The sequence below is a fragment of the Parasteatoda tepidariorum genome, chromosome 6 (assembly GCF_043381705.1).
Source record: "Parasteatoda tepidariorum isolate YZ-2023 chromosome 6, CAS_Ptep_4.0, whole genome shotgun sequence".
Lineage (NCBI taxonomy): Eukaryota > Metazoa > Arthropoda > Arachnida > Araneae > Theridiidae > Parasteatoda > Parasteatoda tepidariorum.
The window spans coordinates 61,842,994-61,856,873 of NC_092209.1; the positions used below are offsets into that span (position 1 = coordinate 61,842,994).

General features: G+C 30.0%; 1 protein-coding gene across 2 annotated transcripts in view; it reads left to right on the forward strand.

The window, feature by feature from the left end:
* The window catches only part of LOC107457180 (protein jagged-1), a 126,274-nt gene that overhangs the window by 75,448 nt on the left and 36,946 nt on the right, over positions 1-13,880 (forward strand). For both annotated transcript variants that reach the window (XM_016075281.4, XM_043040208.2), the window contains exon 2: positions 2,847-2,907. In XM_016075281.4, the coding sequence (XP_015930767.1) occupies positions 2,847-2,907 (61 nt within the window). The remainder of the gene's footprint in view (positions 1-2,846; positions 2,908-13,880) is intronic.

Sequence of the window (13,880 nt, forward strand, 5' to 3'; positions counted from 1 at the left end):
AACGCTATGGCACAAACGGTAAAGGAATCATTCTCTCTTCTGGTTAAGAGCTTCGGATTATAAGTTCGATCCTGGCAGCCGACGAGATTTCCAGCGTGTAGTTTCAGAAAATTGCGTGCTAAAGTGATAGCTGCATCATAGTGGCTCAAAGTCCCATTGTTGATCGTGATGAGATATTTTGGAGAGAGGTGGACAAGGCTGATTTCTGCCCACGTTGTCGAACTACGGTCAAAATCGCGTAGTATTCATACCTTGGATATAGTCTGTCTATGTAAAGAACTCCTCTCGCTATGAAGTCTAAGTCAGTTTACTGCCACTCATACAAGAAATAGCGCATTTCACCGAGGAGAGCCTTGCTATGGACCAAATAAAACCTATTCCCTTTCACTCACCGATCCGAATCAAAACCTGTCAATATTGTTCCTTGACTTGAAGTAGTTAAATCTCGTACCCATAGTAACCGCCACTGTTGGTGTTGAATGACGAGGGGAGTTCTTTACATAGATACAATAGAGATATAGCTCTAACGTTTAACTTACTCATTAGATTTATGTATTTTATTCTAGCTTTGCATTGATTGATGGTACAATTTTTGAAATAAATTTGTTAAGATCTGAATCGTTGCAAAACGTTATTCAATATTTATAGCGTAAAGAAAACTATACTGAACTTTAAATTGACAATGCAGTAAATTTATGAGTTTTGAGATACAGCAGTGACAGAATTAAAGGATCTTTAAAAAGTAAAACATACATATAATTCTGATTTCACTTTAACCTTCCATTTCTGCCCAGCTAATAGCTTTATTTGTTTTAGTCTTTGGTTACCAATTCAAGAGAAAAAATTATAACTTTAGTGACTTCGCAGCATAAGCATTTTATAATCAATATATTTGATAAAACTTGTTACTTCTAAACTTTAAACATAATTACACTAAAAATGTTACTGTATTCAGCATAAACGTTTTAGATATAAATATATATTTGATAAATCTTATTATTACTAAACATAATTACAATAAAAATGTTATTATGAATCAAAAAACACATATTTCATATTAATTTTAAAATTTTTCTCGTTTTTATTGCTTTTCAATTTTTTTCTTCTTAAAAGCATTTAATTACTTATAAGATTTGTAAAATTCAAACAGATGATTTCAGAAAATGAGCAGTAAGAAAAATGTCTTAAATAAATTACCTATATAAATCTCTACAAAATATATATCTACCGTGGGGGTTAGTTATGTTTGATCGATTTAATCTTCCTACGCCAAATTTTCTTTTGTAAATCCCACGTCAAGTCAATCACCCCTTAAGTGCTAAGAGTATAGCAATACATTCATTTGTAGAGAACTTTCAACAAAGTATACCTTTTGTTTGACGAAGTGTAGGCTACTTTGTTTTAGAAAACTGTTTGGTTTTTTGGAGTACCAGTGTTTGAGTAAAGCTATTAAATTTAGTAGCGCATTTCTAAAGTGGTGAGAATTTAAATGATGTTTGATAATGTAAATATGTTTTAGTCTTTTTCTACGACTCAATTATCTTAAACAATTCTCGATTACTAGTTCTTATCATTCTTTGTTTGACTATCATGGTTTTTTTAAACTGGAAATTGAGTTGATTGAATACTCACTTAGTTACTTGCATTTCATTAATATTTTTGTGCAATTGTTGGTTTTGTTTCCCTAGTTTGAAATCTTACAATCAACACCAACTATCAAGTTTTTAATCTTCTAATTATGGTTTTTATTTTTATTTTTTAATCTCTAAAATCTATTTTTATTGATGATACTCATTGTTATAGAGAACGGAGACAATAAACGCGCAATTCTTTCTGGGAAATGTAGGTAATGTAAAAGTAACTATATGACAATAGATACAATATAAATGTAATGTAAATAATAATGTAGTGCACCTATAGGATGTCCCAGGGGTGTTGGGATAAACTTTAAGAGGAGGTAGGGGACGTCGCAAGGATTCAGAATCGCATAGCAACCCATGGTCAAAAACATCATGGGCAAGTAAAATGACAGGTACAAGAAACAAAGAGACGCGAGACAGAAATTATCTGAAATGCTTATTTATCAAAGATATATGCGTTTTGTGGTAGATGATATGTGAAAATGTTCCAAAGGAATGTGGTAGATGATATGTGAAATGTTCCGAAGTCTCTACCATCGCCAACGTTGCATGCCTTACACAGTCCGGCCATGTATTGGCGAACTCACTCAAATACACCTGTATTTTGTTGGATATCTAGAGCAAAGCAGACGATTCTTGTGCAACCAGATCTGTTTCGGAATCCTCAGGTTTTGTGTGCACAGCACTTTACAATGCAGCCCCCCCCCCCGAAAAAAAACATACTCCTTAAGTCAGGAGAGCGTGATGGCCAAGAAACTCATCGACCACGCCCCATCCATCTTTTTAACAACACCACCTAGCGGCGAAGAGACATTTCCAGTCGTGGGTTGCTATGCAAATCTATTCTTGTGACGTCTTCTACCTCCCCATAAAGTTTGTCCTAATAATCCTGGGATACCCTGTACAGTATGCGCATTATGCCGTAAAAACTTAAACACATTTTAGTACTCGTTAAAATTCACATTATTACCGATCAATTTGATATGTTTGCACCAGCCTAAAGGCTCTGGAAATTTTACAGGCCATATTAAATTTATAAAAAATAATGAAACTGTAAAGTAAATAACAATTCATTGTATACTGTAATAAGTTTGTACCTAAATAAAAGTTGAAATAAATTTAAAATGAAATGTTTTTGTAATTTTGCATTTCTCATTTTTTGTTTTTTAAATGATGTTTTAAATATGTTTCATTTTATATTTTTAGAAAACATTTACCCTGTTACTGGATGCCATCCATGAAGACCAAAGTTTAGTTTCTAATGGATGTAAGTACTTCAAAAATATAATTAATTAATAATAGTAATAGAGTATAGTAATAAAAGTAATAAAAAATAGGTATAGTAATAAAAAATTGTCAATATTTTTTTAAAAATAAGTTTATTTATGTTTGTTTGATGTATGGTCAAAACATTACATAATGCCATTTGTAGTCAATCACTCCATGGAATCCATGGCGTATTTCCGTCAATTCCGTCAGTCAGTTTCTTAAGTAAAATCAATTCAAATTCTTCACTAAATATTCTATTTGATTTCTTTCCTCTAACGCAATTTTTTTTAACTGGGGAATTATCGTTTTTTTACTATGGGCTGTTTCTCCCCATATAATCATCACCTGTACCATTAAGTTTATTACTGTTCTTTGTGTAATTATCAATAACAGCAGTGCTTTCAAAACGGAAAACTCTACATCATAAAGTTCTTACGCATTCTTTCGTAAAAAAAAATAAATCGCAATTTAATTATTCTATAGATTTAATTGGCCTTTAAATTTGTTCATTTTGTTTATTTGTCTGTATTCTATAATTCTTTCTTGAAAAGTATTTTTTTCTTTCTTAATAACACAAAGCAAATACATAATTTAATAAATCATCGAGACTACACGGCGCTCTGTGATTTCTACACATCAACAATTATACGCATTTTTGGAATCTCCAATTTTAATGTCTTGATTCTAATATCTGGAACTATCCTCCTTGTATTGAAGTCTCACAGTGAGCTGATCAAAAAACTTGGTTCCTAACAGACCACCGAAGTCAAGCGTCCCCGGCTGCGGTCAGTGAGTGGGAGGGTGACCACTTTGATCAGTCAACTAAGAGAGAAAGTATTTGAGTCCTATAAAATTTAGAGTATGCGTCCAAACTTATATATTATATTTCAGCGCAGGAAAATTAGTTGAAATATAATATCTTGTCGAAACGCGTAAAAAAAAAAAAAAAAAGCTGGGGGAAAAACATTTTAGTCGTAACTCTGTTTTAAACGGTACACATTTACAGTTAACTATGCATTGTACAATTTATTAATATTTTAAACGCTGAATGTTAAAACTTATCATTATTGTTTCTTCATTTTTGATGATTTACTTATTAATATGTTTAAACAAAAATAGTTTTTTTTTTTTTTTTTTTTTTTTTTTTTTTTTTTTTTTTTTTTNAAAATTTTTTTTTTTTTTTTTTTTTTTGAATTATGTGCAATTATGAGTAGTGAAATTGAAAAAAAATTCATTTAATTATTCAAATTATCGATAGTTTATTCTTTTTTGAATCATATTTTTTTCCATTGTTGCTTTTAGAAAAAAAAATTGAAACAGCAAATCTTCCATAATTGGAAAACACTAGTTAACCATTTATTAGCGCACGGGGGAAAAAAATTGGTAACATTAACCGCACTATATAGTAATGACCTATTTGTTGGAAAAAAAATCCTGGTTAATAAAACCGCAATAAACGGTATTTAAACAATTCTTTTGGTAATTTTTTCGTTCATATGGTTCATTACCAGAAATTTTGTTTTTTAAAATTATAATTCTTATTATCACAAATTTAGTAAAAATTACAAAACTTAAAAGTAAATTTAACCGAATAAATGGTTTTTATGCCATGTTCTAAGGTATCATGATAAAATTACGAAATTATGCATTTACCAAATTTTATCACATATTATAAAACCATATTTTATAGTTAATTTTGCTAAAATCATTACTAAAGGGCATCGGTAAAAATTATCGAGCTTTTTCGCGTTCCCATAGTGGTAGAAAAATTTTACTGTAGTCTGGTAGTTTTGACCATACTTTTTTTTCTTCTCAGTGAGTTTATCATGGTATTAAAATTTAATTTTATTGTTCTTCCATTTAAAACCGGAAAGTCGTTCCATCTACAATTTTTTTTTACCGGGATAACGTTTCGGTTAAGTTCTTGTATACTTCAGCCGTTATTTTCTCTTTTAGCCATTTCAACATTTCACATACTAACGATTTTACGTCTTTTCAAAAGAAAACAAATTAAAAAGATGCACCACCTATTTATTACCGATATTTCTTAATTTATAACAGAATATTTTTCCTTGCAATATTGTATTACTCTGTACCATTATTGACTTGATATCCCAAATATCTTTCGACTAAACTTGAGGTCATATTCGTGATGAGGCGGAACCAAGGCGTTGCAACAAAATGTCGTTCGGAATTGCTCACACTTTTAATACATTTATATTGTGTTTTTCCTGCTCAATGTTCGATGATAGCATTAATTTTCTACGTGACTTGCTGTGACATATTTAGATCACCTGTATCTTTCTTACATGAAGATTCAAATTACCTTCACTGTAAACAATGTCCAAGAATGACCTCATTCATGTTTATTAATGCCTGTTTAGGTAGCAAAGCAATGTATTTCGTTAAATGATTTAATTAAGGTTTTCTTGATGAAAGTAAAACAGGCTTTTAATCTACCTTGTGTTGTCATGCGGGTGATTACTTTGTCGGCAGTAATATTTCATAATTTGTCAAGCAGTTGATATATTTCTATTGTTTGGAGACACTCAATAAGAAAAGTATCTTAAAGTGGTGTAGGATGAAGAGTAATACAGTCAAACCCCGCTATAGTGAACATAGCTTATAGTGAACTCCTGGATATAGTGAACAAAATGTTCGCTCCCGTGCCTTGCTATACACATATAATGTAATTTTTTGTTGATATAGTGAACCAAAAGAAGAGAAGAAATTGGATATTGTGAACTTTTTTCTGTCTTCGACTGATTTTTTTTCCTTTATTTTTTGGTAATTTCGAAATTTCCTCATAAAATGCATACACCGATTTTTAAAACCATATATTGAGTGGAATGCAGCCATAGGCATTTTCTCTTATTTGCATCTTCCATCTCAGTTTCCCTACTCTAAATAAAGGGCATCCCTAAATTTTTTTGTACTCCAGACGAAGAGTAATAAAAAATAAAAGTTAGCACATTTTCTGTTACTACATATTGTTTTTTAATCATTTTTTTATTTCTTTTTATTGATCATTTATTTAAATGATGCGTAATAAAAGGGAACAGTTCGGAAAAATTAGTTAAAATTGCTGGCAGTATGGATATAGTGAACTCCCGGTTACAGTGAACTGAAATTTCGGTCCCTTGAAGGTTCATTATAGCGGAGTTTGACTGCATATTTTTAGAGATTTCTAAGCAGTGTTCTTCAGTTAGCTCATAACTATTATTTTTAAAGAAAAAAAAAACATCCAAACATTTTGCAAGTTGAAAGGAAAAAGCTGCTTAGTGTTATGATGTGGGGGATTATTTTCAGCTGTAATATTTCATAATTTGTTGAACAGTTGAAAGATTATTTCTAATGTACTGAGATATTCATTAAAAAAAGTTTAATAAAGTGGTATAAGATGAAGAATAATATATGTTTAGAGATTTCTAAGCAGTGCTCCTCAGATAGCATACAACTCTTTTTTTGAAAGAAAAATAAACATCTAAACATTCAGTATGGTGTTGAAAGTCAAATGCTTAGTGTTATCATGCAGGCGATTATTTTCCGCTATAATATATATTATTATTTGTAGAGCAGTTGAAATTTTTTTTCTAATGTAGATAAATAGTCAATAAAAAAGCATCATAAATTTTTATAAGATGAAGAGTAACTTATTTTTAGATTTTTCTAGGCAGTGTTCTGCAGGTAGCTTACTATTTTTTTTAAAAAATATATCTCAACTATAGTATAGCTTTGGAGGTAAAATGGGTCTTGTGTTGAATTTTTCGCTGAAATATTTCACAACATGTCACGCAGTTGAAATCTTGTTTGTTTTTAATGGGAGGAGATATCATTCAAAGAGTTTTATGTCGAAATAAATAAAAAAGAACTAAATATTTAAGAATTTTAAATATCTCATGAGTATTATTGTTTAAACATTAAGCTTAACTTTCTTAATAAACATTTTTTGTTAAGAATGAAATGGGTGTTACTGTAGCTTATTCATAAAAACAAAAGGACTAACAACACATAACTTTAACACAAAATTATTATGCAATTTTTTCTCAAAGACAACAACAAAAATTTAACGCTCCAAAAGTGTCGTTGATGATATTTCATACAAATATGCAAATATTGAAAATGTGGCTTATGATTGTTCCGCGGAAAGACCTTAAGATAATAAGATTTAAAAAAAAAATATTAAAAAAAACTATTTTAAAGTTAAATAATTTCGCAAAGAAAATCAAAAAATTAAAACAAGGAAATAATGTTCTCTGAGACCCAAGTTACTCCAAAGTTATTAATTAAAAAAGTATCAAGTTATTAATTAAAAAAGTTTTTATGAAAAAAAATTATTATTAATATATTTTAGTTCTCAATATTCTCTCTTATTGTCATTTTGATTAATTGCGCATATATATTTTGATATAAATACAATAGTCTTCAGTTGAGGTAAAAGCGGACTATGAAGAAGAAGAAGAGGTCAAAGCTCTCAGAAAGAGAGAAAGAATACTTAAAAAAGATGAGCGGGAGGCTGAAGAAGAAACTTCATCTGAGCCAAAAGCGAAGTTGTCGGTAGCAACAAAATGTTTCCGTTCTGGCTTCAGGGCAGGTGTACAAAAAGGTCATGGAATGTAAGATCACTGAGGGTGCCCATCAAATGGAGCTGCGAGCCATGTTATTATGATTAGGAGGGCCCACTCCAAGAAAATCACTAATTGTTCCTCTCAAGTGATGGAAATTGTAGGTGTTTTTAACGTTTTGTCCATTAGTGCAGGGCTACTGTTTCTTGCCTTTATTTTAGTTTTAAAAGTTATTTGTCTGGAATTTGAATCAAGTTCTGGAAGCCTTAATCTTCTCATAATTAATGTAACTCCCTCAAGAAGCGATAGCGCCTCACATATATTCAGAGTATTGTATTTTATTGCTTAGTTTTAAAAAAAAATTGGATTCAATGTAATTTCAATTATATTAAACCGCCAATTATTATTCGTTATTCCGGCTTGTTTTATATTATGTTTAGGGCTCCACATTAATTTTTTTGTGAGTTGCTTGCCACCATAGGAAATTCGTGTAATTTTTTTTTGCTATTTCTGAAAAATATTTTTACGTGTGAGCATCAAAAAAATTCACTAACAATACCAAACATTTAATTAATGATAAACCAATAACTTTTAGCACAAGAGCTATTTTTTCAAAAACACTTCAACTTAAAAGTATAATTTTTTTTAAATAAATCTTGCTTCATTTAATTTCATGGAATTAAATATGATAAGAACACAAAAAAACAGTGATTTTTAGCGTTCTATATGCATTTATTTTTTCTATTAAACTTTTAGTTCTGCTTTACCTTCAAATTAGCAGAATTTTTTTTCGGTTAGTTTGAGCCTTAAATTTAAAAACTCAACTTTTGCACTCAGTTTATAAATTAGAGTAGAATCAATATGACTCACAAACAGCATACTTTGTAGTTATTAAAAATAAATAACATTTAAAATATATTTTTTAATTTATTGGATTTCCAGGGTTTGCAATCTTGATACTCTTTGAAGGTCCACTTTCACTGGTCAAAATGATTCCCCTAACATGTTCCCCTATGTCCTGTTTACATAATTTGAAGCAGTGATTTAAGCTATCAAAATTTTAGTTTCTTGACAATAAACTAAAAACATAATTTTTTACTTTTTTTTACTGCCAATGCTTAATACTGAACAATGTACAGTTAACAACTACGTGAATACTGCATTAAAGAATAGCATTTTGCATGTTTTTAATGAAATAAAACAGAGGTGTATTGAAATTAATAAGCCGTAGTTTATATATACTTTCAAATCAAAATATAATATGCTATGATAGTCATAATAATGCTACAAAATTAAAAAAAAATTTCCTTTGTTTAAAGGTATTCATTGATCAGAGACTTCAATCCTTTTTAGTTCAAATATATCTTTGAATCAGAGACTTCAATATCTTTTCAGTCAAAGATATCTTAGGATCAAATACTTCAATCCCTTTTTGGTCAAAGATATCTTTGGAACAGAGACCTCAATCCCTTTTTGATCAAAGATACCTTTGGATTAGACACTTTAATAATTTGTTGGTCAATTATACTTTTAGAACAGTCTGCTATCCTTTTTTGTAATTTCTTTCTTGCGGACTTTTTAGGAAAAATTAACAATTTTCGGCTAAAAACGAAGCCAAAAATATCCATTTTGTTGTTAGGAAACCAATAAATTTCCTCCTTTTTTTTCTTCTTCTCGATGAGCTTCTAAAAATTTGATGAGGTTTCGAATTCATTCGTTCTTCTCTCATGTAAAATAATTGCTAATCTTAGAATTTTTATCAACCCAATAAGATATAATTCGTGCTCATTAAATTTATCTGAATATTTATTTGGCTTAGTATCAGGTCTAATTAATTAATTCAAAACAACCATTTATTAATAATTTTATTTAAATTTTATTATAGTCATAAATTTGAGCTTACAATGTTATGATAGGAATAAATTAATAAAGTACCATTCACCATCAACATAGTATAGATTAGCATTTTGACCAGAACTGGTTACTTTGATTAAAATTTAAAATGAATAAAATGATACTCGATAGTTATTTTCATTTGTAGTGCATTAACCTTATTTATTTCGTATTATAATGAACTGAAATCGTGGTAAACTTTAACCTTAAACATTAAACTTTGTTAACTTCTAACTAATTTTTATTTTAATTCATTCCTCGCACTCGTTCTCCAACAATTACAGCTCTTTCTATAACCTGCAAATGAAAAGGAAAAGAAGGTATAGAAGATTATTATTCCATTGTTCAAAAGCATAAACTGAAAAAAATTATGCTTAATTCTTTTCAAAACAAAATTTTTAGCGCAATTTTACATTTATTCACGATTTAATACTTCTTTTTTCGCGAATAAACTTATTTTAGCTATCAAAACTACATTGCCTGACTTCCTCCCAAATTAATTTAATTATCTTTGAGAAAACATGTTGCGTCAAATATGGCGATAGATATTGTGGTACTTTCCATGATACTTTTAAGTAGTTTCTTGCTGTCATTTATTTTAGTAACTTTGAATTAATTAATAATTTTCTTAAATGACTGATTTTTATTTAATGAACACTTATTTACGATATTTAAATACATATATTTTTAATGTTCTTTGGAGGAAAAGGTACGAAAAATAAAGGAAATTTGGAGGTTAAAATATTTTTGCTCTTAAAACGATGCGCATCGATTTCATAAACCACTTTTCTGTCGAGCAATTGAAAAGACAGCGTGACAGCTTCATTATAAATTTCGAGAAAAGTGGCTAGATAACTATTTTCTCTTTATTACCAATGCAATCAACGCTAAAATAAAATTTAGATAAAAAACTGATAAATGTTTCTTTTATTGCAATAAATAACTCAGCTTATAAAAATGCGAAATATATAAATATCTCAAGCTTGAATTTTCTAAGATTATTCTTCTATTGCACGGCAATTTAATCCTAATATGTAAAGCAGTTAGCAAACAAGTAATCAATCCTGAAACAAAATAATTACTCAAACAAAACAACTGTTTATTTTTTGTTCAATTACTCCTCTCCTATTAATTTACTGATAAACCATTGAAGAGAACATTTATCAGCTTTCTCCTAAAACAGGTATTAAAACATTTTAATAAATATAAGCCATGCAAAAATATCGCCAAACATTCAATTTGGCGATAAATTCTTTTTCTTTAAATCCTTATCCTCCATCAATTCTGTGGTTCCGAGATAAAGACGAGGCGTTCCTTGCTCTCATTTATCTTGTGAGGACTAGTCAAGACAATCGCTTAGGAGCTTTTTCTACTTTTAAAGGTATATTTCGCGCCCCACCCGACTTGACGGACGTATGCAGCTATTTTTTTTTCCTTCCCTTCCTCGATTTATTATTATATTTTTTTGTGTAATGCACTTCGCCAACTAACCTATGGGAGAGAAAATGAGAAAGCAAGTTAAATTTATGGCCAGGTAGCAATTTCCTCAAGTGTTGTACGTTAAAGTGCTGTGCCGCTTATTACTAGTCATGGCATTCAACAAATTGAGGGAAATACTAATTTTGCTTTTTATTGAAATTGGAGAAACTGGCAGACTGTTTCCAAGAAAGCGTTCCTAATTTTTTTTTTTTTTTTTCTTATTTTATTTGTAATGCGGACTGGAATTTTTATAGATCATAGTGACCTTCGTCTTAAGACTTTTTTTTCCTCACAATTTTCTCGTAAGCATTCAGATCAGTGAGGGAAATATAATTATTTAGTTTGTTTTGGAAAGATTATATCTCTATTTCAGAGTATTTGTTTAGGGCAGTATATTTATTATTTTTAGTTTATAACCGGAGCTGAAGAGTTCACCCAATTCTGAGTATACGACAATCAATGTTCAATTCCGTAGCCTTGCAATTTATAAACCAATCCAGAAGACAAGGGAACTCTTGGATCAAGCATTGAGGCAAACTTTAAACTTGTAGAAGACTTTTTGAGGGAGCAGACCCGTATTTGCGTTGCATGGAAAGAAAGAATACGAAAAGCTCCCACACTTAGCCCGACGGTAAGAGAACTCTAATCCATGAGGATATATTACCACTGAGGATATATTACATCAGCACTGTGGTCGGTGCGAGCTGGAAGCAGAACACGTATCAACCAGCCAAAGCTGGCACTTGAACATGCATAATCTCATTGGTAGGTGAACGCTCTATCCTCTGAGGCAAGATGGCTCTGTTTTTCAGAATATCACCATGATGCGATTTTTTATAAGTCTCTAATTGAATAAAGAACTGCTGCGCATTTTTCTGACATTTAAATTCAACATTAAACTTTATTAATAGATGGTTTCCAATCTGATTGAAATAATGTTTACGAGCAAAAAAAAAATTTTTTTTCTTGATCTCCCCTATTTTTTGTGGTTTTTCCCTTATATAATACTATAAAATAAAATTAAGAAAAAAATAAATAAAATAAAAATAAAAAAAACGTGTTTCATTTTGCTTTGAAAATAATTATATTGTTAAAAATAATTTTATCTTGCTAATGACGATGTACTTCATAGCCCCCTTACGCATCTTTGTTACTGTTTGAGATTTTAATGTTGTTTCTATTTAATCATAACTCATATTATAATTCAACGTTAAAGCAATTTTTTAAGAGTAAATTATTTTTTTTAACCTTCAACTTCATTAGCTGAATTATAATATATTTCACATTGATGATAAAAGTGCGCAAAATGTGTTAAGGTTTAATAAATATACTATTTGTGGTTTTAACGCCGCTTCCACTTAATCACATGCGATATTTCAGCTCACACCTAAAGTGATTCTTTTATAGTATTTAATTTTCTATATTTAACATGGTGTAGCGTCCTTAGCAGAATAACTTTTGAATGAGCAAAAAAGAAAAAAAATGAGTTTAAATTTAATAAATATATCATTGTTTCTGCTTAATCATATTCGATATTATGGCTCAATGTTGAAGCATCTTTTTCTTATTCCTGGAGTAAGTAATTTTTTAATCTTCAAATCCTATTTGCCATCATTCCAATCATTGATCTAACGATCCTTTTAAAAAAAATGAAACTCAGAAGGAAAAGAAAAAAAAATCGCCCACGGGCTACTCAGGTGCTAAAGGCCTCGAAGACCACCACATTTTAAAAAGGCAAGGAATCTAGTAGCAGCAGGGTCCTTGAAGAAAGAGTGTGTACTCCATGGTTTATTAGCTTTTGCAGGTGCACGCGACAAGTGGGTTTGAGAAAGTGCCCTCATCCTCATCCCGAGACGTTGATATATCTCATCATCGATACGTTGGATATTTACTTTTTTTGGAAGTTCACATTGGAACTCCGCCCACGTACCTGTGAAACAAACAAAAGGAAAAATACACTATAGAATGGGAAACTTTGTAAGAGTGTCATGTATAAAAGCTTGAGAAATGTTTGCTCCTCTTCTGTGGTTGCTCTCCTCATTGTTTGGATGTGTCAAGTTCCACTCTGCATTGCCATTAACCAAGCGGTGATTGTAATGTAGTAGTGCTGCTTGTTGGTTAGATATCGTGAACAACTATTAAAATGATTAGTACGATTAGCATTATCAATGAAAAAGATATTCCTTCGCTTTGATACAGTTTCATGTCATATAAAAACAGTACAGTAAATGTAAATTTTTTGAAGCTCTTTAACCTTGATTAAGCACGTGATTGGTGTTCTAAAATTTGTGTGATATTTCATTTTACTTAAAAAATTAGACAAAACAATACATAATTTTATTGTTCCCTTTCCTAAATTTATAAAGGTGCACAGCAGGAAAAAAAAATATAAGACAGATAATAGTAATAATAATATATATATATATATATATATATATATATATTTCCTNNNNTATATATATATATATCATTATTAATAAGAGATTATTTGTATCTAGTATTTTTAGCTTATACCTGTATTCTATTTTTCTGATTTATTTACTTATTTTCTTAGTTATTCATTTATTAACTTAATGTACTTATTCATTTATCTCCGTATTTATTTATTTTATTTATTATTTATTTTCTTACCTTATTTAATTTTTAATTAATTTGTTATTTGAGTTCATTCTATCCATCTTCATTACTTCTTTTCAAACTTTTTTAGTTACACTTATGCTATGCTGATAAGGTTTTAGTTAAAATTATGTTATGTTGTAAAATCTGAGTTAAAAATATGTTCATTATCTCTATAAAAATAAGTTAGATTTGTTGTTGTTGATTAACGTAGCAATATGGCTGCCCAATGGACTATTGGTGACGGCCTGGGAAATGTCCTTTAGGATGATCCAAAAACATGCCTTCATAATTTGAATCATCAGCAGAAGGAATGATTTTCCTGTTGTGATAGCCCGACGACCTGCTTGCGAAGTCGAGCACTTCACGGTAGAACAGTCTAAATAGGACTGATACCGCACACTCTCGGTCTCTTTTC